This window comes from Rhinolophus sinicus, chromosome 14 (genome assembly GCF_057876585.1).
Source record: "Rhinolophus sinicus isolate RSI-liver-muscle chromosome 14, RSI-T2T, whole genome shotgun sequence".
NCBI classification, from domain to species: Eukaryota; Metazoa; Chordata; class Mammalia; order Chiroptera; family Rhinolophidae; genus Rhinolophus; species Rhinolophus sinicus.
The window spans coordinates 139,663,654-139,675,966 of record NC_142514.1 but is presented as its reverse complement, the minus strand read 5'-3'; the positions used below and the strand labels follow the sequence as shown (position 1 = coordinate 139,675,966).

At 46.6% G+C, this 12,313-nt stretch overlaps 1 protein-coding gene across 1 annotated transcript; it reads right to left on the bottom strand.

Annotated features, from left to right (window-relative positions):
- Positions 1-9,575: 9,575 nt before the first annotated feature.
- On the bottom strand, positions 9,576-11,809 carry LIPT2 (lipoyl(octanoyl) transferase 2). Its single transcript, XM_019744342.3, has 2 exons — positions 11,263-11,809; positions 9,576-10,721 (listed from the first exon to the last, which is right to left on the bottom strand). Exons 1-2 carry the CDS (start codon positions 11,726-11,728, stop codon positions 10,492-10,494), a joined length of 696 nt encoding a protein of 231 aa, XP_019599901.1. The 5' UTR covers positions 11,729-11,809; the 3' UTR covers positions 9,576-10,491.
- Between the last annotated feature and the right edge of the window lie 504 nt (positions 11,810-12,313).

Below are 12,313 nucleotides of genomic sequence, written 5' to 3'. Positions count from 1 at the left end.
GACCTTACTGAGAATTTGTTGAATGAATGAATGAATGTCATGAAAGAGAAGATCAGTAGGAATTATGTTATCAGGGAAAGCTTCCAAGGAGAGAGATGCCTGAGAAAGCCTGGAAGGATACAGGATGCTTTTTCAACCTCTAGACCAGACCTCTGCTCTGAGCACTAGATTCCTATATGTAACTACCTACTTGGCATCTCTTTTGGGATAACACGTTGGGGCTGGAACTCTTGACTTCCTCCCCTGGCTCCCCTCAGTCTTCTCTCAGTAAATGGAACCATCATCCATCCAGTTCTCTGTCTTCCTCATAGAACTGAATCCAGTCTTCTGCTATCTGTGTACTGATTTGGGGTCTGCCTTTCCCATTAGACTGCAAGCACTGTGAGAACGTAGACTAAGCGTGTCTTTTCCCCATGGAACACCCAGGATGTAACCCAATGTCTGTCTAGAAGGTTGGGAGGTAGGGTGAGCATGAATGGTGTCTGTCAGCAGTCTCAGAAGCCTGGGTCACCAGGGGAAATGCAGCGTGAATCACAGAGGAAGTTTAAGGATCACAGGAAGTTACTTTATTCCTCTACTCATCAGGAGCCCTCGTCTGTGCTTCTGCGCTCTTGTCGCCTCTCGGCCTGACAGTTGTGACCCTCAGGACACTGTGTCTTCTCCTGCCTCTGCAGGCAGCACTGAACAGTGAAAAGAGCACTGGACGGGGTGGGAGCAAAGGTGGGAGGTGTGGTGTCAGGAGAGGAAAGATCTTCGTCGCCTCTTCTCCTCGTCTCACCCTCACACACATGTCCTGGGAAACAAGGTGGCCCAGTGGCCCAGAGCATGGCCTCTGGGGTCCAGCAGAGCTGGGTTTGAATCCTAGTCCTGACACTTACTGGCTGTGAGAGTTTAACCTCTCTGAGCCTTAGTTTTCTTAGCTGTGGATTGGGGGAGATAAAAATGCCTTTTTTTTTTTTTTATGGTTGTGTGGATTATTTTAAGACATTATATGTAAAGTGCTTCACCTGGTACCTGGCACATAGCTAGTGCTCCATGAAGAGTAACTATCAATGAGGGCATGTGTGTTCATGGTTGTGTAAATATGGACTTTTGAATCTTATGGTTTAAATAATAAGTGCTGTGGGAATGCAGAAGAAGCTGAGGTCAGCGAGGACTAGGGTTTGCAGAGAAGGTGGGTGTTATCAGTCAGGAATCTTAGTTGCAACAGACGGAAAACCCAACTCAAACTGACTTAAGTAGAAAAAGGAATTTATTGGCTCATGTAAGGGCAAAACCCAGACATGCAGGCGTCAGGCATGGCTGGATCCAGGAGCTCAGATGATGTTTGTGGGAAGTTCTTTCTTTGCATCTTTGGGCTCTGCCTTTCTCACTATTGCTCCATTCTCAGACAGGACCCCACTTTGTGGTGATAAGACTGCTGCCTATAATTCTATGCAAACAATTCTGTCAATAAAACCAGTAAAAGAGCTCCTTTCTCTCACAACAGAAGTTCTGCGTCATACTCTTTATTCTCCTAAAAAGGCCTAGTGCCCATCCCAGCACCAATCACAGAAGTCAGGAAAATAAGCTGGTGGGGCAGCACTCTACCAAAACACACAAATTTGGGTGAGAAAAATGGGTGAAGGTGGTCAGAAGGTACCAACTTCCGGTTATAAATAAGTCATAGGGATGTGATGTACAACATGGTGACTATAATTAATAATACTGTATTGCATATTTGGAAGTTGCTAAGAGAGATCTTGAGAGCTCTCATCACAAGAAAAAATAGGTTTGTAACTGTATGATGACGGATGTTAATTAGACTTATTGTGGTGATCATTTTGCAATATATACAAATACTGAATCATTATGTTGTACACCTGAAACTAATATAATGTTATATGTCAATTATACCTCAATAAAAAAAAACCCAAACACATAAACTTAAAGTGGGTGAGGGTGGGGGTTTGATACCCTAAGGAACATTCGGATGCTCTTATCAGCAGTCGGGTACATAGCTGCAGAGGCTAAATCAGCTGTGCAGTGGGCCTTGGAAAACAGATATGATTTGGGCAGACAGAGGAGGGAAGAAGGCATCCTAGGGAGTCACTGCCAAGCAAATGTGAGAAGAGGGGAGTAGGTGTGCTGTGAGCACAGCTCACGCCTTTGAGGGGGTGCAGACGTGTTCTGTGGAGTCCTTGAGAGAAGACCTGGGAGCCAGCGGATTTGGAGATGGGGTTGTCACAGGACCCTGATCTCTGCTCCCTGGGAACATGGAACAGGCTGCCTCTGGGGGCAATGGCTTCTTATCCCGGAGGTGTGTAGGCAGAGCTTCCTTGTCAGGGCGGCTGTCAGAGAAGCCTTCTAGATGGGCTCTGAGATCCCCTGCATTCCCCAAATCTGAAATTCTATAGTCAGGAAATCAGCTCCTTCCCCACCCCATCCTCATCCTCACCTCTTCTCTCTCTTCTAAACTCCTCTCTAAGGGGCACGCTAATCCTTCTCACCGATATGTTTATGGGGTGCCTCAGACATCCTGGATTCTCATTCTGGCTCCTACAGCAAATGTGGGACCTTGGGAGAACGACTTAACCTCTCTGGGCCTGTTTCCCCCTCAGCACAGGAGGGAGGGAGGCTGTCTGATCTCTGGGGCCCCTGCCAGTTCTGGCAAAGGCTCCTGGGGATGGACAGGGCACACCAGAGTTCCCTGGCCAACCAGGTGTGTCGGCTCTTCAGGGCCTTAAAAGCACCTTCACACTTGCTGTCTCGTTTGATCCTTTCACTGGACCTGTGAGGAAAGCAGAGTGGGAGCCTGTTTAATGCACAGCCTTTGTGGGGTGCTGTGTAATGCACAGGACTTGGGAGTCCTGATTTGAGTTCAAATCATGGACCAGCCTCTAACTACTACATGAACTTGGGCTTATCTTCACCCAAGTTGGTTTCCTCTTCTGAAAATACGGTAATTCAAACTTGTGGGTTTGTTATTTGCTGTGAAGATTACCATGTTTCCCCGAAAATAAGACCTAGCCGGACAATCAGCTCTAATGCATCTTTTGAAGCAAAAATTAATATAAGACCCAGTATTATATTATATTATATTATATTATATTATATTATATTATATTATATTATATTATATTATATTATATTACATTATATAAGACCCGGTATTATATTATAGTAAAATAAGACCGGGTGTTATATTAAGTTTTGCTCCAAAAGACGCATTAGAGCTGATTGTCCGGCTAGGTCTTATTTTCTGGGAAACACAGTAAATATGTGTATGAAGTGCTTAGAACAGCCCTGGGCACCCTGAGTGGGGCTGGAGAGGGTTGAGTGTGTGGAGTTGAGTTGAGCTGAGTAAGACTAGCTCCTTGGAAGCCCGAGCTTCTCACAGGGCACAGCATACCCCAGTCCAGCCTCTGATAGCAGATCAGGGCCTTGTGTCAGTCAGGGTTCTAGCTGAAAACAGATGACACCTGAAACGGGGTAATTTGAAGAAAGTGTGAAAGAGCATTTTATGCAAAATAACAAAGAATAGTGCAGGTATGTCTGGTTAGTAGTGATGGGAAGGGAAACCACTGCTAGACTGAGAGGGTGGGGGAAGGGGACCTGGAGAGGCAAGGGCCCCAGTAGGGTCACTCAGTAGTGGTCAAGGCTGCTCCCAGGGACCTTAATTCCCCAGCACAACCCGCCTGACCATGGGTGAGCAGCTCCCGTCCTCACCCCCACACGAAGTCTTTAGATCGAAGGTGCAGAGGCTAGCAATTGGAAGTAGGCCTATGGCACTGAAATGGTGTGATATGGTGATTTATAATAAATATAGATTTGTTCTTGTCCTGTTCCTGGCACAGAGCTCCTAAAACCTTTGGAATTTCCTAAGTGACAAAGGTGTGTTTTATTATCTTAAAGAGGTGACTTTTGGAAAGCAGCTGAAGTTTGGTTGCCAGGGAAGCCAACCATGTGACTAGAAGGTTGGAACTTTCAGTCCTCCTCCCTTCTTTATCCCTCTCAGCCTGCGCCCCCCACAACCTCCAAGGAAGGGGAGAGGGTTGAATCAGTCGCCAATGGCCAATGATTTAATCAATCATGTCTATGTGATGAAGCCTCCTTAACAACCCAGGATGGGGTTTGGAGAGCTTCTGGGTTGGTGAACACTTAGCGATCTGTGAAGAGTAGTACGCCAGAGAGGGCATGGAAGTTCCTTCCCCTTCCCGCATACTTTGCCCTATGCATCTCTTCCATCTGGCTATTTCTGAGTCATATCCTTTTTTTTTTTTTTTTTAAAGATTTTATTGGGGGAAGGGGAACAGGAATTTATTGGGGAACAGTGTGTACTTCCAGGACTTTATTCCAAGTCAAGTTGTTGTCCTTTCAATCTTATTTGTGGCAGGCACAGCTCAGCTCCAGGTCCAGTTGCCGTTGCTAGTTGCAGGGGGTACAGCCCACCATCCCTTGCGGGAGTCGGACTGACAACACTGTGGTTAAGAGGATGTGCTCCAACCAACTGAGCCATCCGGGAGCTCAGCGGCAGCTCAGCTCAAGGTGGCATGTTCAATCTTAGTTGCAGGGGGCGCTGCCCACCATCCCTTGCAGGACTCGAGGAGTTGAACCAGCAATCTTGTGGTTGAGAGCCCACTGGCCCATGTGGGAATTGAACCGGCGGCCTTCGGAGTTAGGAGCATGGAGCTCTAACCGCCTGAGCCACTGGCCCAGCCCCCTGAGTCATATCCTTTTATAATAAACTGGCAATCTAGTAAGCAAACTGGTTTCCTGAGTTCTGTGAGCCACATTAGCAAATTAATCAAACATGATGAGGGGGTCATGGGAAACTCCAGTTTACAGTTGGTTGGTCAGAAGCACAGGTGACAACCTGGACTTGTGATTGACACCTGAAGTGGGGGCAGTATTGCAGGACTGAGCCTGTAACCTGTGAGATCTGACCCTATTTCCAGGTAGACAGTGTGACAGTGTCAGAATTGAATTGAACTGTAGAACACTGGTTGGTGTCGGAGAGAATTGGAGAATTGCTTGGTGGTTTAGAAAAAAAACCCACACATACTAGAACTGAATGGAATACTCTGTAGTCATTTTAAAAATGAGGATGCTCATTATATTCTGATCTGAAACAACCTCCAAAGTACAGCGCTGTGTGTATAGTACACTACTATATGAAAAAGAACGTACATTGTAATCATGTATGCTTACATACGCATAAAATGTCTCTAAAGTATTTAAAAAAGATATTTACTGTCATTTAATCCTCCAGGAAAGGGAACTGGGTTTACAGGAGAAAGGGATAGGAGTAAGACTTATATTTCAATGCTCCTGTTTTGTACCTTTTTAATTTTATTCCATGTGCATGCATTGCCGATATTTAAAAAAAAAAATCTAAGTTTTAAAAGAAATAAAAAAATCAAAACATTCAAAAATATAATTATAAAGACTATGTAGCAATGTGGGAAAATGCTTGTAACATTATGTTTAGTTTAAAAGAATATGCAAATTTTTATTCACATAATAATTAAAAGTACATGAAATATGTGCCTGTCCATGATCAAGTACTAGAGACACACAAATGAAAGGAACATGTTGTTAGGTGGGAGTGCAAGTGCTGTTTTCTTTTTAAAGTTATAGGTATGATAATATGGTATAATAATGTGTGTGGTAATTACAATTTAAAAAGAAAAATCAGATTTAGATTGCAAAAATCTGATTTCCATGAGGTTTTTTGAAAGAGGCTTTTTCCCTGAAGCTTGATGCCCACCTGGCCACACTGCCAGAGCTGCTTGTTTGATTTCCTGCCAGCCTCGCCAGAGGAACAAGGTGCTGGGCAAGTCACTGCCGTTGGTCACGTCCTCACACTCAGCATTCATTCAGCGGACCCTGGACAATCTAGTCACTGGGGAGACACTCTGCACAAACAAGAGGCTTTCTAGAGGCGAGAAAGCCGGGTGTTAAATATCCTCCTTCCTATGCTCAGCTTCCTTCCTTCAGGAAGGGCCCCAGTGGGAAACCAGAGGTGGGCTCTGACCAGGCAGGAAGGAGAGTCAGGAACCCGCAGCACTGATGCCACAGGCCCAGCAGCAGCCAGACTCTGGTGCTGTGCTCCTTACCCTCCCCAGCTCTGCCCACCCACCTGTTCTTAGAAGCCTATCTCCTCCAGGATGCCTGCCCCACTCCCCTTTCAGAGGCAGCTGTGGAAGAGTGGAAAGACCCAGACTGGGAGTCAGGGACGGACTCTGCCCTTAAATGCATGACCTCATACAAGTCACTTAGCCTCCCTGAGCCTCGGTTTTCTCATCCAAAAAATAATCCTACCTATCTTGCCATGCTGCTGGAGGAGTGAATGAGATCGCCATATTGTCTCATTCTAGGCCCCCGCTACTTCTCTGCCTACTGCTTCTCAGTCTCCTTGGCCTGCTCCTCCTCAACCTGTGCCTCACATTTGTCAGTCATCCTGCCTTCCTCTTCTCTCTCTGTGGGCTCCCAGACCTAAACCTTCACCCATCACGCCCGTGCTCCAGATCCAGACACCCAACTGGCCCCTCTGCCTGCACTTCCCACAAGCGTCTCACGTTTATCTAAAATTGAACTCATCATCTCCAAACTCGATGCTCAGCCAGTGTTCTCCATCCCAGCAATACTCCTAGCATCCACCCAGTGGCTCAAGCCAGGAACCTGGGGATAGTCCTGGACTCTACTCCAACATTCACGGATAACAGCAGCAGCCATCTTCCACCACGTGGCATGGGAAACAGAGAAAGCAGAAGGGAAGCAAGATACAGGGAAGCGAACACACCAAGAAGTCTGGAAGAGAATAGGAGAGAAAAGACTACCTGGGTTCCTAAAGGGCTACATGCTCTGGTTCCGTTCTTGAGCCCAGCTGCACCCTCACCCTTGAATTTTATGAAAACCCAAGTACCTTTTCCAATTACCCTGTTTGTTTGTTTTACTTTATTTTGAGTTGGGTTTCTACACTTGCAAATATGAGTCCTAATTAATATAAACACCGCCAGTCAGAATAAGCGAGGTTACGCTGTGGTAATGAACAACCCCCACATTTCGGTGGCTTTAACGCCGCCATGTCCATCAGCAGCAGGGAGTTCTCCTCATCCCAGTCCCTCGGAAGTAGCCACCATCTCGAATGTTGTTGGTCACTGTTTCAGAGGGAAAGAGAAACTTTAAGGGGTCTGACACCGACAGTTCACTGTTCCAGTTCAGAAGTGACATGTCCCCTCCATTCATTGACCAGAACAAGTTACCTGGCCCCACCCAACCACAAGGCGGTCACAATGTACAATCCTGCCATGTGCCTGAAAAAGTTGGTGAATGACATTAATAACTACCATACATTTCCTGCTGCCTGTTCTGTGCCAAGCTCCGGCCTAATGAAACTGAGGCTCAGGAAGGTCAGAGAACTCAACCACTGCACCATGCAGCATGATTCTGGGGCCCAGAAGGATGGGACAGGCTGCTGAATGAGACAATGCATTTAAGAGGCTTAACACAGTACCTGGTGCTAAAAAGAAATGCTAAGTAAATATTTGTTTCTTTCCCAGTCTCTGAAGGCATTCAAGAATAGGCTGCATGGTCACTTATTAATGTTGCAGGAGAGGGAAGCCGAGTACCAGATGGGGAACAACACTGTGCACTGCCTTCCAGCCGTGAGAATCTAACTGTACTTTTCCTAGAACAATTATTTCCCTCGTTGGCAATAATACTGCAAGGTAATTATCAAGTACTCCCCACCTCCACACTCCTACAACAACACTGTTGGCTCCACAGGTAGGAAACTAAGGCCTAGAAAGGATATGGGCAAATTCTGGATGGACAAACCACCAATCAGCTAATACTGACTGAATGTCCTATGAGGTGTAAAGCATATTGTCCTGAGCTTGTAAGTCAGTGTTTACAGTAGGGAAAGAGCATGAGAAAGAGGCTGATACGTAGGATCTATTTTTGGCTTTCTCGTTAATTTACTGGGTGGCCTTGAGCAAGTTTCTTCCAAAGTCTTGGTTTCATCTTTATACAATGAGGGGACAAGAATACGAGGTTGGACAATTAAGTTTGTGAACTCATCCTAGAAAAAGTGCTATGTACCTCACTGCTGAATAACACCACGGTCACCTATGAAGTACTCCCTTTGGGAAGCTATGCACCGACACCAGCGCCTAGTCCACCCTTCAAAGCAATTTTGGAACTCTTTTTCTGGAATGGGCATCAGAGCTGTCGTCGTGTTACCCTTGATGTCCGGAATGTCATCAAAATGTCTTCCTTTCAATACTTCCTTTATCTTCGGGTAAAGACAGACGTCACTGGGGGCCAGATCAGGTGAGTAGGGAGGGTGTTCCCATACAGTTATTTGTTTACTGGCTAAAAACTCCCTCACAGACAGTGCCATGTGAGCTGGTGCATTGTCGTGATGCAAGAGCCATGAATTGTTGGCGAAAAGTTCAGGTCATCTAACTTTTTCATGCAGCCTTTTCAGCACTTCCAAATATAATAGTAACCTTGGTTAACTGTTTGTCCAGTTGGTACAAATTCATAATGAATAATCCCTCCGATACCAAAAAAGGTTAGCAATATCATTGCAACAAGTTTGCGAACTTAATTGTCAGACCTCATATACCTCTAAACTCCCTTTCGGCTGGAATACTGATATAAATTATGTGCAGAGTCAAAAATCAAACCTCAGATGTGGGAAGACTCACCTTTTTTCTAAGATGCCAGTGAGGCCACAGAACCCTGGAAGTTCAAAAAGGACTTTAGATACAACAATGTCTAAAGCTGCACTTTCCAATATGGCAGTCGCTAACCCCATGTGGCTCTGGAAAATCTGAAGTGTAGTACATAATAAGGTGTGCTGTAAGTCTAAAATACACACCAAATATCTGGATTTAGTATGAAAAAAAGGAATGTAAAATATTTTTATATTGACAATATTTTGGGTCTATTGGGTTAATTAAAATGTTATTAAAATTGTCACTTGTTTCTTTTTACTTTTTTAATATGGCCACTAGAAAATGTAAACTTATAATGTGGCTCACATTATATTTCTACTGGACAGTGCCCGTGTAAGGGAAAACAAGCCCAGAGAGGGTAAATGACCTGGCCACAGAACTGGGACTGGAACAAGTGTCACCTGAATTCTCATTCAAGGCTCTTTCCATCCTAACTGCCTGTGGTAGCCAATTTCCAAGATGCTCCCTAATGATCCCCACTTCCCATCACCCTTGTGTATTCCCTTCCGCACTGAGTAGGACTCACCTATTAGGAGACTGCAGAAGTGACTGTGATTTGCAATGCTGGGTCATGAAAGACATTGTGGCTTCCATCTTGTCTCTTTCTGGCATCACATGCTCTGGGGGAAACCAGTTGTTGGGCCATGGGAACAGTCAAGTAGCCCTATAAGGGGCCCACGTTGTGAACTGAGGACTCCTGTCAACAACCATTTGAGTGAACCATCTTGGGAGCTGATCTTTCAGCCCCAGTCAAGGCTTCAGATGACAGCTGCCCCAACTGACATCTTGACTGCACCACATGACCCAGAACCACCCAGCTAAGCTTCTTCCAAATTCCTGACCACAGAATAGATATAATAAATGTTTATTGTTTTAAGTCCTTATGTTTTGGAGTGATTTGCTATGCAGCAACAGATAACTAATACGCAGCCTTGTACAGAGATCTCATATAAGAACTCTTACTTCTATTTTTGGCATTTGTAGTGTGAGAAATTATTTTTGTCTCCCCCCCTCCCAGTCTCTGGCCTAAATCATATAATTTAACTAAAGATACCATGTTTCCCCGAAAATAAGATCTAGCGGGATAATCAGCTCTAATGTGTCTTTTAAAGCAAAAATTGATAAAAGACCCAGTCTTATATTATGTTAGATAAGACCGGGTCTTACATTATAGTACAATAAGACCGGGTCTTATATGAATTTTTGCTCCAAAAGGCACATTAGAGCTGATTGTCCAGCTAGGTCTTATTTTCGGGGAAACATGGTAGCTACCAGGCTTGGGGAATCCAACCCAGGAAGACAGGATCCCATTTTATTCTTTAGAGAGGTTTTCCCCCTTTCCCTTTATTGCAGAAAGTATCACATCACATCCCCTTCACCTGGGCCATCCAGAGACATGATTCCTACAAAATCAAAGGATCTGGAGCCCAGAATTGCCCAATTAAATACATTATTGAGGAAGTAATAGCAATGACCTATGACATCTGAGTTTCTCTAAGTTTAGAAAATGGTATTAATAGTAGTGCTTAATGCCTTATGTTTTTATAGCATGTGTTGCTTTCAGATCCACTGTATCTGAAGTAGGTGGGCGAGATATAAATAAACCAGGTTACATATGGAAACAATGGCTAAGAGCTCTTGATTTGCCCAGTCTCACGGTGAGTGAATGACAGGGCCACATCTAGAATCTGGGTTTCAGTGACTCCAAGTCAGCTTTGGTGCTTTCCAAGGTAGGACCTCCCGACTGGGATAACATGAACACCCTTCAGTTGGAACTGTCCTCTGAGATCAAGGTGCATTTGTAGGTCTCCTTAAAGGCCTCAAGAAAAGATGGCAGTACTTCATCCACAGTGACGTGCCTCTGGAGCTCCTTACTCAGGGAAGTGACGCCTGTCCCCACCAGTCCGCAGGGCACAATGTGCTCAAACCACGTGAGGTCTGTAGAACAGTTCAGAGCCTGGCCATGGGACGTGATGTGCCTTCCACAGCGGACTCCTGCAAGACAAGCCAAAGGGTCTTAAAGTCGATCCCCTCTACCCCTAGGCGCCAGGATCCCTTTCAGTGTGTTGAGGGAACTGGACTAGATCACTGATTTTCCAACTTTGTTTCTGGAGCTCCCAAGGGGTTGTGCACAGATCGGAGAGGGGGACAAAGTGAGGGCGGGGACAGTGTTATGTGGCTCCACAGCAGCTGCACTTGTGGAGATTCCAGAAAACCTTCTTAACACACAGATTCTGTTGCTTAGGGAAAAAAAGTGTGAGAACTGCGCCCTTATTTTGCTGACATTGTGAAATAAACTGGCAATTCACTTTTCGAGTCTCTCCATTTGTTAAGTTGTACAAGATGACCTCTGAGGACCATTCTGGCTCTGAATAGAATACATCAGTGAAGCGGCTTAAAAAAAACAAACAAACAAAAAAAACAATAACAACAACAAAAACTTAAGCGCAGCGGATGGTTCTGATTCAAAGCCCGCGGCAGATTCACCTCCATTGGCCCCGCCCCGCCCCGCCCCGCCCCGCCCCGCGACGCTCACCGACCGCGCAGATCTTGCGCTCGCCCAGCCAGACGCCGGTGTAGGGCGGAGGCCGTGCGCGGGCGCCCTGGAGACCTTGGAGCTCGCAGAGACGCACAGCGCACGCCTCCAGCGCCGCCACGTGGGTGCGCAGGCGCAGGCCCAGGTGCCGGAGGTCAAGTATCGGGTGGCAGAGCAGCTGGCCCGGGCCGTGGAAGGTAGCCAGGCCGCCGCGGCCTGTGGCGCGCACCTCGGCGCCCAAAGCCCGTAGCCGCGCCGTCTCCTCGGGCGTCAGGCCACCGCGCAGCCCGGCCGTGTACACAGGCCCTGCGGGCTCGCAGAGCAGGAGCGCGCCCGCTTCAGTGCCCGACAGCGCCTCGGTGCCTGACTCCGCCTGCAGCCGCCGCAGCCAGCGTTCCTGCAGCGCCAGCAGCTCTGCATACGGCACCCGACCCATCCACACCAGCCGTACCGCGGGTTGTCGCATAGTGCCCGCCGCCGAGTCTGCGGGACCCGCCTCCTGCCTGGGCCCGGGGGCGCGCCGGGAGGGGCGGGGCCTAGGGGCACGTCCGGAGCCGCTGCTCGGAAGTGCTTATTACAAGCTTTTAACAGATTGTGATCCGAAGGCCCAGTACAAGGTGTCTCTTCACTCATTCATTTCAGCGACCAGTATTTACGGCCTGCTTGTGCCCTAGGCACTTGACACAGTGGTGCACGTACAGTGTATGGGGAAGAAAAGGTCTGTCCTGGGAAGCTTACGTTCTAACAGCAGACAATAAGCAAGGATTAAAGTCTAAATAAACAAGGTTATTTCACATACTGATAACTGCTATGGGAAGAAAAATGAAATAAGGTAATGGGAGATCCCCGAGGAAAAGTCTGAAGATATTAATGTGCAGAATATTCACTGGGCTTGTAGAGGTACTTTGAAGATCACACTGGTAAGCAAGTGATGGAAGCAGAATTAAGCAGAGGGAGAAGTTGAACAATCTCACCAGAGGACTCAGGCAATCCCAAAGAATACTCTGAGCCTGGGATGACCTTTCAGAGTTGTTGCAAATTAAAGACGGCC